The 22,752-nt window shown below is 35.4% G+C and overlaps 1 protein-coding gene and 1 long non-coding RNA gene across 3 annotated transcripts in view; one reads left to right on the top strand and one right to left on the bottom strand.

Annotated features, from left to right (window-relative positions):
• Window positions 1-22,752, top strand: part of LOC136852969 (uncharacterized) — a 335,646-nt gene that overhangs the window by 32,341 nt on the left and 280,553 nt on the right. The window lies entirely within an intron of this gene.
• The window catches only part of IRSp53 (Insulin receptor substrate 53 kDa), a 246,589-nt gene that overhangs the window by 29,192 nt on the left and 194,645 nt on the right, over window positions 1-22,752 (bottom strand). The window contains exons 3-6 of the mRNA XM_067128035.1: window positions 9,767-9,859; window positions 7,235-7,296; window positions 3,325-3,396; window positions 3,048-3,176 (exon numbers count right to left, since the gene is read on the bottom strand). Of these exons, the coding sequence (XP_066984136.1) occupies window positions 3,048-3,176; window positions 3,325-3,396; window positions 7,235-7,296; window positions 9,767-9,859 (356 nt within the window). The remainder of the gene's footprint in view (window positions 1-3,047; window positions 3,177-3,324; window positions 3,397-7,234; window positions 7,297-9,766; window positions 9,860-22,752) is intronic.

Raw genomic sequence — 22,752 nt, 5'->3', positions numbered from 1 at the left:
ATTTTACGTTTCATCATATTTTGCTTTTCATCATATTTTCATCATATTTTACTTTTCATCATATTTTCATCATATTTTACGTTTCCTCAGTTGTACGTTGTTAAGAGTATTTTGTTTTGTCGCTCTTAATATTTTATACTAAAGACTTTTAATATTTATTATTATTATTTTTTATCTTCGTGTGATGCTCTTATATATTATGGGGTCTGCAGTCTCTCATGTTTAATGACTTTTAGTGGTGTAGCATTTATATGCACCTGGGGAGAGAGAGAGAGAGAGAGAGAGAGAGAGAGAGAGAGAGAGAGAGAGAGAGAGAGAGAGAGAGAGAGAGAGAGGTTTGTTAAATAAAAACTTATCAGACACAATATCATTGACTTAAGGTGACGAGATCTTCGTTAACTGAGAGAGAGAGAGAGAGAGAGAGAGAGAGAGAGAGAGAGAGAGAGAGAGAGAGAGAGAGATTGTTTACAAATGGTATATCATGCAGAAAATCACTGACTTGCATTCAGCATGAATTCCGTTATTAACACACAGAGAGAGAGAGAGAGAGAGAGAGAGAGAGAGAGATTTTAAAAATTCTTCATGAGATAGAAAATTATTAACTTGGTGTTTAACATGAATTTCGTCATTAACTGAGAGAGAGAGAGAGAGAGAGAGAGAGAGAGAGAGAGAGAGAGAGAGAGAGAGAGAGAGAGAGAGAGAGAGTTTGTTAAATAACTCTATCAGATACAATATCATTGACTTAAAGGTGACGAGAACTTTCTTTAGAGAGAGAGAGAGAGAGAGAGAGAGAAGATTACGTATGTTTGGGGGGCCTGATTACCTTCTTTTCGGGAATTAAGGGACTCTTGATCCTCTTACGAGAAGGAAGCTCAATAAGAAATGAGATATTTGATACTTGACCCTCTCTCTCTCTCTCTCTCTCTCTCTCTCCTCTCTCTCTCTCTCAGTTGAAGAAGTTTGCACCTTCACGTCAAAACTCTCTCTCTCTCTCTCTCTCTCTCTCTCTCTCTCTCTCTCTCTCTCTCTCTCTCTCTCTCTCTGTCTCAGAAAATTTTCAGTTCTTGTAATATTTCTTGAGACTGTAGCAAGTTGTGGAATCACTTCCTTTTTCATCCAGGTAAACGACCTACCTGTCGTATTATATACTACCTGATTATCCTTGCTCCAACACGACTACCCAAGTCGTCGATTGTATACGACTTAAACGACTATGTTGTGCGACTGTATTGCGTCACTTGTGGTGGTTTTGATAGATCATGAGGCGAGTGACTGGATACGGAATGTATTTCGTGTGATTTTTTAAATAAATGATTATCACTTTTCTTTTTAGGTAATTTTGAGTTTTTTTTTTGGAGGGGGGAGGCCGCTGGGCGTGAATCGAATGAATGTGATTATGGTTTTTTTAATAATTTTTAATGAAGTTTGTTATAAAATTTTCTAATGAATGTTGTAACAAAAAAGTTTTATTTCCGTTTTTTTTAATAATTAAAAATCATGTAGTTTTTCTCATAATTTTTATTATTATGAACCGTCCATAAGTATTGCTGATTTATCAGATACTATTATTAATTATCAAAATCATCATCATTAATGTAATACTATTGTTTGGAATTATTATTACTTATGCAGTATATACATGTAATCTTCAATAACCATATTTCTACGTGCAAAGTTATTTCTGTTTATGACTTATAAGATTCATTATTATATCAGTTACGCCTTTAGTTCTGTGCTTGTGTTTGTAATGTTTGTGCAAATATTTATTTTGTGTTTTCCTTTACGGAATTGGGAGAGAGAGAGAGAGAGAGAGAGAGAGAGAGAGAGAGAGAGAGAGAGAGAGAGAGAGAGAGAGAGAGAGAGAGAGGTTGTTTAAAAATATTACAGGGTATAAAATAATGGACTGAAATTTCCCATGAATTTCGTCTTCAACTGAGAGAGAGAGAGAGGTTGTTTAAAAATATTACAGAGTATAAAATGATGGACTGAAATTTCCCACGAATTTCGTCTTCAACTGAGAGAGAGAGAGAGAGAGAGAGAGAGAGAGAGAGAGAGAGAGAGAGAGAGAGAGAGAGAGAGAGAAAAGGAACCGGGAGATAGCACCCGCACTATCTGATAGCGGCACCGCGTTGAGTTATACGATTCCAACATTTCCCGATGTCTCACAATTCCTGATGTCGGCATTCCAGCATTCCCCCGATATTACCCAATTCCAAGTTGGGCGTCGGGAATAGTTAGATTCCTAGTGCGTCGTGACTTGGGAAGCCTGCTTGCAGGTGGGTGAACGTCGAGTTATTAATATCTCTCTCTCTCTCTCTCTCTCTCTCTCTCTCTCTCCTTACGCACGTACGCATGCACGCGCGAAAACTTTGTTTATGGTATCCTCCTTAATTATTTTAGTTGAGAAAAAAGAATTATATATATATATATATATATATATATATATATATATATATATATATACAGTATATATATATATACAGTATATATATATATATATATATATATATATATATATATATATATATATATATATATATATAATATAAACTTAACCTATTTGTAAATTCCCAATGAATAAATTTTAGTTTATGGCCCCACTAAACATCCAGACGAAAGTGGCTGCCGCATTCATCCCCTAGCCAGTTTGACAAACAACTTTCATAAACAACTTTGACAAACAACTTCGACAAAAATTTGACAACTGTGACAAACAGTTTTTTGTCAAAGTTGTTTGTCAGTTTTTTAAAGTTGTTTGTCAGATTTGTTTGCCAGAGTTGTTTGTCAAATTTGTTTGTCATGTTTGTTTGTTAAAGATGTTTGTCAAATTTGTCAAAGTTGTTTGTCAATTTTTGTCAAATTTGCTTGTCAAAATTGTTTGTCAAATTTGTTTGTCAAAGTTGTTTGTCCAAATTGTCTGTCAAATTGACAAACATCGTTGACAAACAAATATGACAACTTTTATAACAAATTTTGACAAACAATTTTGACAAACAACATTGACAAACAAATATGACAAAAAAAAAAAAAACTAATTCCCACAATACCTTGATCTCCTTATCCATGGCTCCTTTATTCCCTTTGTTCTTCTTCTTCTGCTTCTTCACCTGCGCTGCGGCCTTCGTGTAGGTCTCCAGTCGGTGCTTGTGGGAGGAGAGGAATTTCTTCTGCTCGCTCTGTCAGGGTAGAAGGGAGCGGCGTGAGTGGGTGGCTTGTCGGGTGGAGTTTAATGTATTTATACTTATTTATTTGCATTTTAAGTATCATGTTAGTGAATGAAACAACAAAAACAACAACAACAACAACAAAAATTCGAGAGCTTACCTGCAGTACTTTGGTATCTTTGTCCAAATTTGTCTCCAACGGCACCAGGAGGTCCACGTAAAATGCCTTGAGCTGCGAAGGAAAAAGGCGTCGGTGTTGTTATTGTTATTGTAACAGTTGTTATGATAACATCGTCAAAAACAACACGAATGTTGTTTATATTTCAAAAGTTATTATAACGTCAAAAACAACCCGAATGTTGTTTACATGTGAAAAAGTTATGATAACATCAAGGTAAAAAACAACTCCAATGTTGTGTACATATCACAAGTTATGATAACATCAAGGTAAAAAACAACACGAAAGTTGTTTATATTTCAAAAGTTATTATAACATCAACATAAAAAACAACCTGAATGTTGTTTACATGTCTTAAAGTTATGATAACATCAAGGTCAAAAACAACACGATTGTTGTTTATATATCAAAAGTTATGATAACATCAACGCAAAAAACAAATGCTGTTTGCATATCAAAAGTTATGATAACATCACCGTCAAAAACAACACGAATGTTGTTTACATATCAGAAGTTGTGATAACTTCGTCAAAAACAACACGAATGTTGTTTACATGTCAAAAGTTATGATAACATTGTCAAAAACAAGACGAATGTTTACATATCGAAAGTTATGATAACATCGTCAAAAACAACACGAGTGTTGTTTATATATCGAAAGTTGTTATGATAACATTAACGTCAAAAACAACACGAAAACTGTTTATATATCAAAAGTTATGATAACATCGTCAAAAACAACACGAATGTTGTGATGATAAAATTCTGAACAACAGCAAGATTGTTGTTTACTTATCGAAATGATGATGGTAATATTATTATTATTACTACTACTCAAAATTTTGTGATGATAACTACAACACGATTGTTGTTTGGTTATAAAGATAAAAATAAGATTATTATTATCAACATTATTATTACCCACGGTAGAACATTATTATTATTATTATTATTATTATTATTATTATTATTATTATTATTATTATAGCTAATCGTCCTCCTCTACGGATCCGTTCCCCCGTGACCGGACAGCATCCGGACGCGGGAAAGAGACTACTTATGCCTTTAATTGAGGCCTGTGACCGTAACCGCCGGTTAAAGGCCTCTGTGCGGTCAGCTGCGGTTACAGGGACTGGACTGCTGTGTCTTGAAGAGCGTCTCTCTCTCTCTCTCTCTCTCTCTCTCTCTCTCTCTCTCTCTCTCTCTCTCTCTCTCTCTCTCTCTCTTTAAGAGATTTTGTCTTCCTGCTTTAAGGTCGGCGAACCTCAGTCGTAAGATTATATAATATATATATATATATATATATATATATATATATATATATATATATATATATATATATCTTCTTCTTTTTCTTTTAACGTATAAATATATATATATATATATATATATATATATATATATATATATATATATATATATGTGCTCTTTTATATGATAATAATAATTAGGCTTATGAATAGTTTTCTGGCCTAGATAATTAAAATAATCCAACAGTCAACATATTTTGTAACCCTGTTTATGCAGATAAAATTATTATTATTATTATTATTATTATTATTATTATTATTATTATTATTATTATTAGTGTAGCTGTTATTACAGTATGTATCACCTCTGTGATACAACCATTCCAGGCTCATCAGTCATTAACCCAGTAACTAAATTTATTATTATCATATCTCTATCATCATCATCTTAATTCACTGTAATCGCCGCATCTCAGCGTATTACTGTAACATTTCACTGTCTTAAAACTTCGTCAAGCGCTATCTGGCAACTTCGCCCTTCATAGTGTTTACTCAAGGATAAACTTCCCGCACCAGATGGCGCTCACGACCATTCTTATTGGCTCATTACGCAACGAAATATTCAGGATTTCGTGTTTTATGGCTTCGCGGACGAAAGCTCTGGTTAAAAAACGTTCGTGAGAACGTTGGGAAAGGTTTCGAACCCTTTTTTTTTTTAAATCAGGATATTGTCCCTTGGTTCATGGGATGTTGGTAGTGTAGTTTTGATTTGTAATTATTTTATTTTTTATAAATGTTGTACGTAAATGTAACTGGTAAACATGGATATACTTAAATTTATCGAAATTAAATGCATATGTTATGGTTGCTAATATATCATAATTATGTGAGAACTTGTATATTTTTTATACATGCGTAGAGTTGGCAACTATACCATGCTTGGAGGCGGAGCCTAAATCTTAGATTAAAATGAATATGTTGGGTGATAATTACGATAGTGGTGTCTGCACTTTAGATAGAAGTTGACAACCATTTAATCTTACTTCTTTTGACTGGTATGTTTTCAGTTGGGTCCATTAGGGCGCTTGTATGTCAGTTCACCTCGCAAACTTTAATCTGTCAATCACCTGGCAAGCTCTAACCTGTCAGTCACCTGGCAAGCTTTAATCCATCAATGACCTTGCAAACTTTAATCCATCAATTACCTGGCTAGCTCTAACCTATTAATCACCTGGCAAGCTTTAATCCATCAATCACCTTGCAAGCTTTAATCCATCAATCACCTTGCAAGTTTTAATCCATCAATCACCTGGCAAGCTCTAACTTATCAATCACCTGGCAAGCTTTAATCCACCAATCACCTGGCAAGCTTCAATCCATCAATCACCTCGCAAGCTCTGATCTATCAATCACCTCGTAAGCTCTAATCTAATGGCCATTGTGAGCTTTGTTGCTCCCTGCCATTCCGACCTTATAATATTCCTGGAGAGCTTTCATGAGAGAGCTCCCTAAGGTGGTTGCTTGGAGCTCCCTCGGTTTAAAAGGCTTTTCATACGCTGTTTTGTCGAAATGGCTGAAGTTTGGAGTTTGTTGCTGTTTATTTACTTATTTTGTATTTTTTATTTATTTTTTTTTGAAATTTATATTATATTTTTATAATATATATAAATATATATATATATATATATATATATATATATATATATATATATATATATATATATATATTATATATATACTTTTGAGAATTGTAATAGTACTTTTTGAAAATGCCTGCAATCACTTACATTTATATTTTATATAATTTTTAATATTTTTTTATTGAAATGTAAAAACTTTTCCGAAAGCACACTGACATTTTATATATATATATATATATATATATATATATATATATATATATATATATATATATATATATATATATGTATATTGTTGTTTTTATGCATTTTTTCAAACAACTGTTACTGAATTTCCAGCTACATTCCTACAGCGAACCTAACAATGAAACAAATGCAAAACAAACGAACTGTGTTCGTGCCCAGGTCTCCCTTGGTCAAGGTAGAAATGCCATATGGCATCAGATACCGTTTCGGGAGGCCCCAAAGCTACCAGGCTGCCCTGGCAAGTGGGCATTACGGCATAGTTGCTCTGGAAATGGTGCCCATCTGTCACCGTAAAGAATCCGTTCTGTATTGTTATTTTTTTTTTTTTTTCATAAATAAACAAGAGTGTCCAGTAAAGGTGTTGTGCGATCGGTGCACCTCACACGGTGCACTGTAGGCATTACTTTAAAGGTTCTTTGCAGCGTTCCTTCGGCCCCTAGCTGCAACCTCTTTCATTCCTTTTACTTTTAACCTCCGTTCCTCCTGTTACTCCTTTAAAACCTTCTTTACCTCCAATTTCCCTTTCAGCGCTGAATTACTTCATAGGTCCCAGCGCTTGGCCTTTGGCCCAAATTCTATATTTCAGTTCTAAATCACCAACATCACATCCACACATCCTAATGAACACCATATTCTTTGGAAGCTTGAATTTCAAGTCAATGGCCCCTTTGGTGGGCTTGCTCCATATGAATGAGTTTCATCTAGTGAATAATAATAATAATAATAATAATAATAATAATAATACACAATACTTACTATATTCATCTGTTGGCTCTGCACTTCCTTGTATACATCCACCATCTGCATTAGACACATTCCTGGAATGGATGAAGAGAATTACCGTTATCTCCATAGCACAGGGAATGGATGATTGTTAGCTAGGATTTCTTCGGCGGGGGAGAGGGGGGGGGGAGGGAGGGAAGGTCATTGCTATGGCCAGATGACGCTTATAGATAGAGCTGGTTTGGGGCCTCTTGGGGACTCTGTATTTAGAGTTGTTCTGTGTGATGGGGAATGTACAGTATGGTATTTCTGTCTGTGATTTCAGTTGAGGAAAGATTTTGCCCAGGGATTTTTCTTTTGACACAATATTTATTCTTAAAGGAGTGGGATTACTGTTTGTTTTAACTGTGAAAGCTACATATTCTTAAAGAAGTTTGATTATTGATTTTTTTTTACTGTGAAAATTATGTATTCTTAAAGGGTTCTTATTTATGAATTATTTACCTTGTATGGCTTAAGGTGGTAGGGTTTTTCAGCTGTCAAGATAGAATATGAAAGTTTAGTTTTATCTTGTATTAAAACATTCTCAAGCTGTGAATCTTATAATTTGCTTGTAATTGAAGATTTTGATTTAGTTTTTGACAAACTACAGACATTTATATTATGATTTCATTTTTATTACGTATTCCATTAACATTAATAAGTAATGTACCCATTTCTAAAATATGATTATAGTTTTTTCATCTTTCTTTTGAAGTGAAACTTTTCTATTGCTTTTAAATTCAAAAGTTTATTCTTTTAGGGAAATTTAAAGAAAGTTGTATTTGCTCGCTCTCATTGAAAAGCAGAAAAATCTGAAATTTAAGTTTTGTTGTTTTGTAAGAAAATGAAGATTTTAATGTTTTCTTGACCCAAAATCGTTTATGTGTTTTATTTTTGTTGTTATGACCAGCATTTTAAATGAAGATTTTCATTTTATGACCCAAAATAATTTTTTTCTTTTTTATTCAAGTTGTTGTGAGAAAGACAAGTTATATGAAGCTTTACATTTTATGGCCCAAAATAATTTTTCTTTTTTTATTCAAATTGTTTTAAGAAAGACAAGTTAAATGAAGATTTTCATTGTATGACCCAAAATATTTTTTTATTTTTGTATTTAAGATGTTTTCAGAAAGACAAGTTGAATGAAGATTTTATTTTTATGACCCAAAATCAGTTTTTCGTTTTTATTCAAGTTGTTTTCAGAAAGACAAGTTAAATGAAGATTTTCTTTTTATGACCCAAAATAATTTTTTCTTTTTCATTCACGTAATTTTGACAAAGACAAGACTCGCTTATAAATGAGAGACCCACTTTAAAATTTCAATCAGTAATAGTTTTTTTCCGTTCAGGGTATAATTAAGGAAGCAACGTATTTCATACCATTAAATTAATGAGTTTCTTTCGCTCGTTAATGACAAGTCATATTGAACTTGCTTATTTGCGGACGGTATGTTAAAAGAGAATTGGGTGGTCGCTAACTCAAGGATGCCTGCATTCATTGGAATGTTTATAAGAGATTGGGTATGTCTCTCTCTCTCTCTCTCTCTCTCTCTCTCTCTCTCTCTCTCTCTCTCTCTCTCTCTCTCTCCTTCCCTTCTTTGCTAAGATCTCTTGTTATTGTTAGAATACCTCTTTCTCTCTCCCCCTCTTTTCGTTGCTAAGATCTAATGTTACTGCCAGAATCTCTCTCTCTCTCTCTCTCTCTCTCTCTCTCTCTCTCTCTCTCTCTCTCTCTATCATTACTTTTTCTTCCAAGACCTCATGATATTAGGCGTTTCTCTCTTCAAATCATGCATAACAAAACAATACATTTGTTCCATTCTCAACCACACCTGTGTGACGCCAGTCTCCAAAAATCAGTCACTCAATCACTCTCTCTTCCCGACATTATTCCATCAACTTGTTACTTATGTTGTATGACGCCAGTTTGAGTAGCCACCGTTCAATCAATCAATCATTCTTTCTCTCTCCCTGACAGTATACCGTCAACTTCTTACGTATATTGTGACGAAAGTTAGAGTAGATGTAAACCAATCAATCAATCAGTTAATCCCATCAACCTCTTACCTACGTTGTTGTGACGCCAGTTAGAGTAGCCACAAATCAATCAATCAATCACTCCTTCTCTCGCCCTGATTCTCTCGCCCTGACAGTATCCTATCAACTTTTTGTTACCTATGTTATTGTGACGCCAGTTAGAGTAGCCATAAATCAACCAATTAATCAGTTAATCCCATCAACCTCTTATCTATGTTGTTGTGACGCCAGTTAGAGTAGCCACAAATCAATCAGTCAGTCAATTAATCCCATCAACCTTACTTACGTTGTTGTGAGGCCAGTTAGAGTAGCCATAAATCAATCAGTCAATCAGTTAATCCCATCAACCTCTTACCTACGTTGTTGTGACGCCAGTTAGAGTAGTTGTAAATCAATCAATCAATCAGTTAATCCCATCAACCTCTTACCTACGTTGTTGTGACGCCAGTTTGAGGAGCCACAATTCAATCAATCAACCAGTCTTACCTATATCCGAAGACCCTCCCCAGAGACCTTGCTGCGAGTGTCTGGCCACCTTCGTCAGCGCCTCCAGGTAGACTTTGGAAGCTGCCATCGCGCCTGTGGAGAGAAAAGAAGGTGTTTGTTAGTGGTGTTGGAAGGTGGGAAGGTCATTCTATTTGGAAAATTGGAAGGGAATTTATTGAGTCTCGGTGGACAGTGGAAATGATGTGGGTGGTTGTGAATGAAGAAATTATATATTTTGGGAGTTTTTTTTGTTTTGTTTTATTTCTATTATTTAATTCTCGTGTGTATACATATATACATATATATATATATATATATATATATATATATATATATATATATATATATATATATATATATATATATATATGTATTTTTTTTGCATGTGTGTGTATGTATATGAGGGAGTGAGAGTACTGTCAACGTGATATATATATATATATATATATATATATATATATATATATATATATATATATATATATATATATATATATATATATATGTCATATGACAGTACTCATATATATATATATATATATATATATATATATATATATATATATATTTCTTAGTTGCTTCAGAGAGATTCTTACTTTATACTTCACATTTGGTTCTTTACATAAATAGGTAAGACGACTCCGAAAATCCAGAAACTGTTAATCTTTCATGAACATACAACAAACCTTAGGTATAAGGCTCGTGTCGCTTAACGGGTGTTACCTACCTACCTGAGATGGGGGTTGGAGTTTGGAAGAGGAGTCTTTTCATTCCAGGGAGAGAGAGAGAGAGAGAGAGAGAGAGAGAGAGAGAGAGAGAGAGAGAGAGAGAGAGAGAGAGAGAGAGAGTCTCCTCAATTAAAACAGGGACACGAGGGAAAACATCCATACATTATCTCGCATTCATTGAAAAGATGAGATTTTGTCTCTTCTTTTCATTGAAAAGACGAGATTTTGTCTCTGTAAAGAAGATGCGTTTGATGTTTTTGAGATAAACTATGATGGACGTCTGTCGGGTGCGACAAGATGAAGAAGAAGAAGAAGGGTCCCAGAACACCCCCTTGAGGGCTCTCAATTGAAAACCAGGAAAAGGGAGGAAGAAATTCCACGTAATATTCTCATTCATATTTAGTTCATTAAAGGGAACACTGTCTCTGTCTATAGAATGTGCGTTTGACACGTGTCCTTCCCCTCCCCACCCGCTCCACACCTTTCAATTTCCGGTTGTTTTGTCTTTAGGACCGGAGAAGTTCATTACGAAAGTTAATTACGTGGCATCTCTCTCTCTCTCTCTCTCTCTCTCTCTCTCTCTCTCTCTCTCTCTCTCTCTCTCTCTCTCTCTCTTTTCGCGAAGGACGTCAGCATTCCTCGCAAGCTAATCATGAATGGAGTTGGATTCCAGAGAGAGAGAGAGAGAGAGAGAGAGAGAGAGAGAGAGAGAGAGAGAGAGAGAGAGGCAGGCAGGCATTAGATTTTCTTTTAGTTGCATTACTTGTGTGAGAGATGTAATTATTGTTTGTTCAGTCCTAGAGAGAGAGAGAGAGAGAGAGAGAGAGAGAGAGAGAGAGAGAGAGAGAGAGAATGCTGTAGTTGTTGAAGCCCAAAAAATTGAGAGAGAATGTTTTTTATTGGTACAATATTTTGACGGAGCTCCATCGGGTTGAAGTTGAAGTACTTGTGTGAAAGAACTGCAGTTCAAACCTCTGAGAGAGAGAGAGAGAGAGAGAGAGAGAGAGAGAGAGAGAGAGAGAGAGAGAGTTAGTGCCTTTGTGTTTCGTAGACAATCAAGGGACCTCTAAATGAATATGTATAGGGCGTTCAGCTTTGTATGGACCTTTTAACGAGATACGAATTATCCATACGCGTCCGATACAAAGACTGGATTTTCGGTAACAAAGCTCCCGTCCAGCAGCCGTTGATTTGAGCTAATCGGCCGTACGTGTCGCAAGCCATACCCGTATGAAACGTGATTGCTTGTCTAACACTTCTATTAATATCATGGCGAGGAAAACTGTATTAAATGGACATGTGCCAGTATAACCTATACAGGTACGGTTTTTGTTTAGTCGTTGCGTTTCAACCTGTACCATTCACGTATAGAAGCTCCAAGGCTTTTGTTAGATACATTCACGTATAGAAGCTCCAAGGCTTTTGTTTGATAAACCTCCCTCTCTCGCTTTGAAGCTTTTGTTAGGCGTTTAACCATCCATACGCCTTTAGGCGCCCCCCCTCCCCCCCGCCAAGGCTTTTGTCCATTGGCTTTTCTTCGGGGCTTTTGTTGGAAGCGCCGCTTGTCTTTTGTTTTCCAGTAATTTCCAGGGGTGTTCGTCTCTGCCTTTGTATCCGTTAACGAGTTAATTGCTGCAGCCGCTGTATGTAGTAATTGTTTTGTTGTCTCTCGCGTTTTTTTAAAGGAGTTTCCTCCTGTGTTTGAATCACGGGGTTGAATGGGAGGTCTCGCCATGTTAATCATGTCCAGTATTTTAAGCTTTTTTTATTTTTTTTGTGTTTATTCTCTCTCTCTCTCTCTCATATATATATATATATATATATATATATATATATATATATATATATATATATATATACACACACACACACACACACACACACATTATATTTGTCAGTTTTATTCTATATTATAACCTTATGGACTCCTTTAGCTTCTTTAGAGTACTCTCTCTCTCTCTCTCTCTCTCTCTCTTTACGTGTATGTAATATACTGTATATATATATATATATATATATATATATATATATATATATATATATATATATATATATATATATATATATAATATCAGAATATAAGACAGCAGGCTGTATACCAGAACGAACCCTCTCCCCAAGATGGTCACCAATTGTAGCAAATTGATGGAGAACAATAGGCCTGGCGTGGACCTCAGGATTCGACCATTAACCGAGAATCGCAGTGTGAAAACATAAAATCCACTTTAATGAATCAGCAGTCTAATAGACAGAGGAAGCGAGAGAGAGAGAGAGAGAGAGAGAGAGAGAGAGAGAGAGAGAGAGAGAGAGAGCAATGACTAGACAAGGATTTCACGACGGGCCGGGTAAGTTGATTAAGCTATGCACTATTCGGCTTCTCGAGTTACGATATTGCAGTTATTGCATATCCCTGTGAGAGGGGGACGGGGGAGGAGATTGGCAGAGGGGAAGGTATAATATCTATCTATTTATCTATCTATCTGTCTCTCTGTCTGTCTACATATTTTCTGGGATATGAACGCAGGCAGAGCGCCATTGTCAACTCGTCTGCGGCCCACTACAAGCGACTCATTACCAGGTAACTAAGTTGCTGTTAATGTCAAAATGTATTTGCCATAGGGTTTAATGGAACGAACCTCTCTCTCTCTCTCTCTCTCTCTCTCTCTCTCTCTCTCTCTCTCTCTCTCTCTCTCTCTCTCTCTCTGTTCAAGAAGAAATTCATGCCAAGTACAAGTTCATGATTTTCTGTCTCATAAAGAGATGTTTTTAAACAATCTCTCTCTCTCTCTCTCTCTCTCTCTCTCTCTCTCTCTCTCTCTCTCTCTCTCTCAGTTAAAGAAGAAATTCATGTCAAATACTGTGTTCATTATTTTCCGTCTGGTAAAGAGATAGTTTTAAACAATCTCTCTCTCTCTCTCTCTCTCTCTCTCTCTCTCTCTCTCTCTCTCTCTCTCTCTCTCTCTATATATATATATATATATATATATATATATATATATATATATATATATATATATATATATATATATATATATATAAATACTTATATATTATATATAGGCACAATTATGGTAAATAAATATATGTATAAATATAAATTATATATAAATATATATTTATTTATTATAAAATTTATATATATGTGTGTGTATATATATATATATATATGTACGTGTTTGTGTGTATGTTTACCCCCCCCCACAAACTCGGACAAATACACGAGGAAGTGCTGTACACTATTCGGCCATTAGAAGATCTCCCTGGTGACCGGAAGCATCAGGCTCCACCGTTTTCTTTCCTTTGTATCGTGGTGGCTTTAGAAGGGGTTTGTTTGTTTGTTTGTTTCTTTGTTTGTGTTTGTTCGCGGAGTTGTTTTGTTATCCTATAAAGACGTTTTAGTCTATCAGTTTGCTTGTTTTTTTTTTTTTTTTTTTTTTTTTTTTGTGTTCGTGAATTTTCGTGGAAAGTATTGTATAGTTTAATTGTAACTATTGCTGAATATATAACACACACACATATATATATAATATATATATATATATATATATATATATATATATATATATTTTATATACAATATATATTATATATATTTTTTACAATTATGTTTATATTAAATGATTTTTTCAAACAAAACCCATTGTGTTTTTTTTATTAAAAACCTACATTGGATTTTTTTTTCATTTTACATTTTTTGTAATTAAGCAAATCCAGTGATATGTTTTCACATTTATATCTCATTTCTATCTACAACCTTGTTTTTTATACTTGAATGGGTTTTAATAAAAACTCATGTTTTTAATTTAAAAATTTTTTCTGTCGTTTTCATTTCAACATTTGTTTTAACCTGTCAAACGTTCAGTGTTGTTTTTATTTTTTCTAGGTCTTATTTAAAAAAAAATTTTAAACTGACTAAATTTCGTACTGTATTTGTAAATAAGTTTTTCATTCTCTCTCTCTCTCTCTCTCTCTCTCTCTCTCTCTCTCTCTCTCTCTCTCTCGGTGAAACAAATACTGTTGTAAAAGAAAAGATGTTAGTGCGGAAGGTCTTAAGAGTGGATGGGTCTCCAGGGTTCCTCTCTCTCTCTCTCTCTCTCTCTCTCTCTCTCTCTCTCTCTCTCTCTCTCTCTCCTAAAGAGTAATTTTTAAAAATTTTGCCCTTGTGATTATCTCTTATCTCATTCTTTCTTATAACCTAATTCTATGGGGCAGGTTGTTTGAAAATAAATAAATAGATGAATATATATATTATATATATAATAAATATAATATATATATATATATATATATATATATAGTATATATATATATATGTTTATATTATATATCTATATAATATGTTTATATTATATATCTATAAGTATTGATATATATATATAATGTATATATATTATATATATTTGTATATATTTCTATGTATATTATGTATCTATATCTATAAGTATTTATACATACATACATAATTTATATATTTTATATACAGTATATATATGTATATATATTATATATATATATTATATATACATGTATATATTGTGTGTACGTATCCATGTATATACGCAAGTACTGCATTCTTGCCCATGCAAATATAACGCACAAGCATCCTCCTTCCTAATACACCGTTATCAATCTGCCCATTCGCATTTATCAAGGCAGCCTTGCCCAAATCACGGCGCAGCCTTATCTAATTGCTCCGGGTTCCCATTCAGAGTTACTCCCCATTCACGGAGCGGTTTGGCCCACCCCGGCGATTTCGCGGGGCGCATTCGGAAGGAGAATGAACGGAATTGGGAACAGAATGATTGACGGGTACGATAGCGGATAGCACGGTTGGTAGACTCGATTTGAACTGTTGTTGGTTGCAAGCAACACGTTTTGGTCTCTCTCTCTCTCTCTCTCTCTCTCTCTCTCTCTCTCTCTCTCTCTCTCTCTCTCTCTCTCTCTCTGCTTTGCGGGTCAGGTTTGACAGTTATGGTTTGTGAGTGTTGATGGTGGTTTATGTATGTATGTATGTACAGTATATATTTATATATGTATATATATATATATATATATATATATATATATATATATATATGTATATATATATATATATATATAAAATATATAATATATATATATATATATATATATATATATATATATATATATATATATATATATATATATATATATATATATATATATATAGAGAGAGAGAGAGAGAGAGAGAGAGAGAGAGAGAGAGAGAGAGAGAGAGAGAGAGGAGTATACCCTTTTCAATTTATGAACATATCCACAGCAACCATCACACGCAAATTATTACTCTTTTTAATATTCCCCTGACTGGAGCTTCACACAATCCATCCAATTGCATTATTACCCTCCCCGTCGGCCTTCGCAAAATTAAAAAGCGTAAACGTCTGATGCCATCGAAATCCGGAAAGAGCGGCGACGGAGAGAGAGAGAGAGAGAGAGAGAGAGAGTCTCCAGAGGAGAGAATCGTGCCTCTGTGATGGACGTCTTCCGCTGGGTTTTGCATGTTGACGGGGCTCGTTCGCTGTGCTTGCTTTCCCCGTTTCACTTGGTGGAGAGACACAGAGAGAAAGGGGTGTTCCGTTACGCCTGCTTTTTCACAGCTATAGTTGGTGGGGGGAGAGAGAGAGAGAGAGAGAGAGAGATCCTTTCTACAAATAGATTGGGTGTAAGGAACCGTTCGTTACTCTTTTTTCGCTTTACTTGAGAGAGAGAGAGAAATTCCACAAATAGAAAGGAACTTTCTTAGTCTTTTTTCATCTTACTTGGTTTTGGGAGAGAGAGAGAGAGAGAGAGAGAGAGAGAGAGAGAGAGAGAGAGAGAGTTGTCTCGTTGTGCTTTCTTTCTCACATTTAGTTGGTGGACAAATATATATATATATATATATATATATATATATATATATATATATACAAAAAGAGAGGAGAAAGGACCCATCTTACTCTGTTGAGAGAGAGAGAGAGAGAGAGAGAGAGAGAGAGAGAGAGAGAGAGAGAGAGAGAGAGAAGCGAGGGAGACAGGACCCATCTTACTCTGTTGAGAGAGAGAGAGAGAGAGAGAGAGAGAGAGAGAGAGAGAGAGAGAGAGAGAGAGAGAGAGAGAGAGAGAGAGTGAGGGAGACAGGACCCATCTTACTCTGTTGAGAGAGAGAGAGAGATTTTCTACAAATAGCGAGGGAGAAAGGACCCATCTTACTCTGTTGAGAGAGAGAGAGAGAGAGAGAGAGAGAGAGAGAGAGAGAGAGAGAAAGATGAGCCATTCGTTATGCTTGCTTTCCCAAATTGGTCGAGAGAGAGAGAGAGAGAGAGAGAGGACCCTTCCGCCATGCTTAGTATCCCTCTCTCAGTTTGTTGACATTCGCGTAAGGGCTGTTTTTATTTGTTTAACCTCTCGGTGTGAATATTAGCGTGTTTGTTTCTCTTGTTTGTTGTTCCATCCGTCCGTTCGTGTTTGTTTTGATCCGCTGTTGTTTTATTTAATTGTTCCCAATGGAATTAGAGTGTAAAGTTTTTGCGATTCTCGATTTGACCGACGGTGCTGAGGTGTAATAATAATAATAATAATAATAATAATAATAATAATAATAATAATAATAATAATAGATTTTGAAATAACTTTTACGATTCTCGATTACATACCAACGAATAATAATAATAATAATAATAATAATAATAATTAATTTAATAATAATAATAATAATAATAATAATAATAATAATAATAATAATAATAATAATAATAATAATAGAATTTGAATGTTAATTTTTACGATTGTAGATTTGACCAACGGTGCTGAGGTGTAATAATAATAATAATAATAATAATAATAATAATAATAATAATAATAATAATATGCAAACTTATGGGAAATTCCTTTACCTCGTGGTAATGACATTATATGATTACAATTATGGCATATATAAAGTAGTATGATTATTTGGTATGTAATATTTTTAAGAAATTTAGTGCTGTGAAATGTAAAACATTTTGGTTTCTTAAAGAGTAAACAAATATTGGCTATGGCTTTGTATGTTTTACCATTATTATTATTATTATTATTATTATTATTATTATTATTATTATTATTATTATTATTATTATTATTATTATTATTATTATTATTGTTTGTTGTTTTTGCAAAACAAGGAAAAGACAAAATCCATTTGATTTTCTTGATGCAAAAAACAAGTACTTTTTTCTGCCTGTGTACACACACACACACACACACACACACACACACACACACACACACACACACACACACACACTAATACCGGTAACTCTCAGGCCACGTTGTAACCCCATGAAATCTTTACCAAACCCTCCTAAGGTCCACTACACATTTCAGTAAGACTTAAAATATTTTATTTTAGTGAAATTTAAATTTTAATTAAAAACGTCCAATTTTTAATTTAATTTTTTTTTTTTATCCCACAAGCTGTTGCACTGTGTTGCATCTCGTTGCGCATGCAATGAATCAAAATGGAACTGATGCAAGGAAGTGCGTTGTTTATGCAAATTCTTTTGTGCGTTGACATTTAATTTATTCATGTGGTTTTTTTATGCAAAAATTTTTTTTTCGTTGTGAGGGCGGGGTGGGCTGGGGTGGGTGTGGTTGGCGGGGGTGTTGGGGGAGTGGATGGGAGAGGGGTGGGGGTGTTGTTCTGAGAAGCATTACTGAATGGGGTATTGAGGAACGGAAGACGTTTCTAGTTGGTCAAGCAGCAGTTTTGTAATTATCTAAGCAAGGAGAGCATCTCTCTCTCTCTCTCTCTCTCTCTCTCTCTCTCTCTCTCTCTCTCTCTCTCTCTCTCTCTCTCTCTCGCCAGTGTAGTTTATATAATTTTAATGGTGTTATCTCAAATTCCCTTTTCGGCACAAACAAACAGTGAATTACTCGCACTCATTCATATGTAAATGTTTGTGTTTTTAATGAGGCAGCGTTCGTTCTCTTTTGAGAATGGACGGAGACAATTAAGAAGTCTCTCTCTCTCTCTCTCTCTCTCTCTCTCTCTCTCTCTCTCTCTCTCTCTGTCTCTCTCAGACTTTATCATCATCTAGCATAATCCACTAAAGCATTCATTCACTTGCAAAAGTCCTCCTTTTCCGGTCTAATTGCTCGGACATTTCTGTTTACGGGGGGGGAGGGGAGAAGAAGAAGGGGTGGGGAGAAGAGAGAGAAGAGGGGGTGGGTTCTGGGGAGGGTAGGGGTTGGGGAGTCGGTACGCGTTCGATCCCCGCATTCAGCCAACTGTAGGGGCGATGTGGTCCTTATCGGACGCTGCAAATGTCAGCCTTGCACGAAGCGCCTTGTGTGTTCGGTGCCTCCGTGCTTTTCATCCGGTCTGTTTTTGTTCGCCGTGGGCAGGGTGGGGGTTGGGGGTGGGGAGTTACGAGGGGGATGAGGGAAAGATCCTGGGGTAGGTCCCGCTCCCCTTGTTACTGGAGAGATGGAGGGGAAGAGGCGGGGGGGGGAATCTCCTTGGTCTAAAGATCCTTACCTAGTCCTCCTGTTCCTCCTCCTTCCCTCTTGATTTGGAAACAATAGTTAAGAAACATCCACTCTGTAGTAAACATGTCATAAACATGTCAGCAACTTGTTGCACACAAATCACCAACAGGTTGAATACAAGTTTGCAACATATTGGTTGTCCATAGCAATGCTTTGTATGATTATCCAGCGAAGGCCAGAGGTTTGTTCCCCACTTAAGATCGTTGATTTGTCAATTTGTTGGTGATATGTATGCGAAAAGTTTCTGACCTGTGTTCATGACATGTTTTATTGTGGTGTGGACGCACCCTTCAATACCATTTTTTATTTTACCATTCAAGTAGCAGATACTTTTTCCTCTAAGTACCAGGTTTCCTTGGCTGAAGTAGCAAAGTAAGTGTCGTAAGTAGCGAGGTATATATTCCCTGTCAGGGTGGCCGGTAATAGTCACAGGAAAAAAGTAACGGGAAAAAAGTAACTGGAAAAAAAAAGTCTCATTAATTTATGGTGGCAGTTGAAGTAATAAAACAGAAAATATTTTGGACCTTTCCTAGATAGTGACCCCCAGCAAAGTTCGGGGGTCGTTATCCAGGACTAATATTTCCTGGGGGGTCATTTTCTTCATGATGCTTACAGTCGTTTGTTTATGTTTGTACGGAAATCCCCAACGGGATTGTACTGAACACGCAAAGGTGGATACATGCCGGGTTAAAACCCTTGGCTGTCACTATTTAGGAAAGATTAAAGTGACTTTTTTCCTCTGATTTTTTCCCGTGACTTTTTTCCTGTGACTTTCTTCCTGTGACTTTTTTTACCTGGATTCCTTGTCAGCAGGTGATGTCAGTTGCCTTTCAAGTAGTAGATTCTAGTTCCTGTAAATAATGTTTCTCTTCATTCATGTGCTTGCCCGAGAAGAACCCTAAAAGAGTTCAGAGGTCTGGTTAAACAAATCATTTATCTTCATTCATGTGACTCAGGTTCAGAATATTAGTTATCTTTGTCGTTGAGGTCGATGAGTCGAATATCAAGCTTACTAGCCCGTCTCGGGTTCTCAACAGAAGAGGGAAAGTTATAGTAGAAAGTCTCTCTTACAAAAGTTGGGTAGGGGTCATTTGCGGTCACGTGACAGGTTGAAAGGACGAGGCTGGCAGCTTCACCATCGTACAGTAACCAAATATTTCCACAAGTGGTTGAATATATTATATATATTGTTACTATCATGCTTCAACTAGCGCAGCCGCTCACGGTATGCTCGCAATAAATGCCATCTAACGCATTTCACCTCCTGGTACCTCAAATCCCCGTGACCAACATCATAGCAGTCAGTGGTTCTCTTGTTTCAAAGCCCTTGGTTCCTGCCCACGTAATTTTGCTAATTGTTTGCTTTGCGTAGGCGTTGTCCAATATCACAGAGCCATTGTAGAGAGCAGGAGAGGCCTTGCGCCTTTAAACCTTCGGTTTTTGTATCACACGTAACGTCCTTTCAATTCGGATGTCGTCCACTTTTAAAATATAATATGAATGCGTTTTGCCTGTGATGGCGAGAGAAAGCGATTTAAATTTGTAGGGCTTTTAGAGAGAGAGAGAGAGAGAGAGAGAGAGAGAGAGAGAGAGAGAGAGAGAGAGAGAGAGAGAGAGAGAGAGATAGATTTATGGATTTCATCTTCGAAAGGAAATGATTTAATGATGTAATATTTATAATCGGTTCAGTAATATGACAGAGTCTTTCATGTCCTGAAACATTTAGCGGACGTCGGCTTAATAGGACTTCAACAAGATTATGGATGTATTTTTTTTCCTCTTTTACGTCGCTTCATTTTCTCTTTCACACATTTATTCTTAAAATGAATTTTAATCTCCTTACTTCCGTAATCCGTGTGGATATAATCCACTTTTTTCCAAGAGGCGTTTCTATTGCTGTATGGGGTAATGTCCCCTATTCGGTCGACATTTGCTCCAAATCATGCCGTATTTAAATCGTTAAATCCTGGAATATTTAAATCGTTAAATCCTGGAATATTTAAAGAATTAAATCCTGCAATATTTAAAGAATTAAGTCCTGGAATATTTAAATCGTTAAATCCTGGAATATTTAAATAGTTAAATCGTGGAATATTTAAATCGTTAAATCCTGGAATATTTAAGTCGTTAAATTCTGGAATATTTAAATCGTTAAATCGTGAATTTGTGAATTGTTAAATCGTGGAATATTTAAATCGCTAAATCGTGGAATATTTAAATCGTTAAATCCTGGAATATTTAAACCGTTAAATCCTGGAATATTTAAATCGTTAAATCCTGGAATATGTGTATCGGTAAATCCTGGAATATTTAAATCGTTAAATCGTGGAATATTTAAATCGTTAAATCGTGAATTTGTAAAATGTTAAATCGTGGAATATTTAAATCGCTAAATCCTGGAATATTTAAATCGTTAAATCCTAGAATATTTAAACCGTTAAATCCTGAAATATGTTTATCGTTAAATCCTGGAATATTTAAATCGTTAAATCGTGGAATATTTAAATCGGTAAACATCCTCCTAAATGGACGAAGTATTTTTTATTTGTTGTAATTGAAGGGGCCGTAATTGCCTTGACACTTTTCGCATGGTGTTAATTGCGTTTATTAGAACTGATTAATTTATGCATTATCTTTAGTGGGCAGGCCATGGAAGGAATACTTTACCTATATAAAGAATGTGTATGAGATTTACCTTTATTGTTGTTTTTTGGTGTAATTGTTGCTTATTATTATTATTATTATTATTATTATTATTATTATTATTATTATTATTATTATTATTATTATTATTATTTGCTGCTGTTGCTGTTATTGTCGTGTATATTCATGTTTCTGGTTTAATGATTATTTGTAATAGCAGTAGAAATCATAGCAGTTATTATCGTTTCTTATTGTTGATGATAAGATTACGGATCAGATTATTGCTTCTATCTCTCTCTCTCTCTCTCTCTCTCTCTCTCTCTCTCTCTCTCTCTCTCTCTCTCTCTCTCTCTCGTAATTTCACGTCTACAATCTTAGACAGTTTAAGTGAAATTCTCCCCATCTGCGATCTGATACTTATAGGCATGGCGACGCCAGTCGACAGAATTAATCAATCAACCTTATTACACTGAATCGGAAGGGGGCGTTTAGGGGACCTACCACTGGGGACGAGGAGAATGAGATGAGGCCTTTCCTCATTATCCGAACAAGACAATTCTGTCACTGAATTGGCCATTCGGATGCTAGCAAGTTGATGCAATCAACCAATCGCGTTTACTTTCTCCTTATAATAAGCCCTTGGGAAGATTGCCATAGACCTCCAGAGCTTATTATGAGCACATACGCATACACGTCCTCCGTATTACGTAGGTACTGTACGCGTATGTATGATAGGGATTCTGGAAGGAGGATTGTATAATAGTATTTCTGGGAAGAGGGAAAAGTTCCAGAGAGAGAGAGATTGTTTGAAAATATCACTTCATCAGACAGAAAGTCATGAACTTGTATTTGACATGAATTTCTTCTTGAACGGAAAGAGAGAGAGAGAGAGAGAGAGAGAGAGAGAGAGAGAGAGAGAGAGAGAGAGAGAGAGAGAGAGCAAGGAATGGTTATGAAGGCTTAATTTTATTTTTTAGTATATAAGTATTAGGGCACACTCAGGCAAAGCGTGTTTATTTAATGGAAGAAAATATGATAGGTAGCAGAAGTCTTGATGGCGAATAACGGAGTGAGTGTATGTGTGTGTAT

Source organism: Macrobrachium rosenbergii, chromosome 26 (assembly GCF_040412425.1).
Source record: "Macrobrachium rosenbergii isolate ZJJX-2024 chromosome 26, ASM4041242v1, whole genome shotgun sequence".
NCBI classification, from domain to species: Eukaryota; Metazoa; Arthropoda; class Malacostraca; order Decapoda; family Palaemonidae; genus Macrobrachium; species Macrobrachium rosenbergii.
This window is presented reverse-complemented; position numbering and strand designations above follow the sequence as displayed.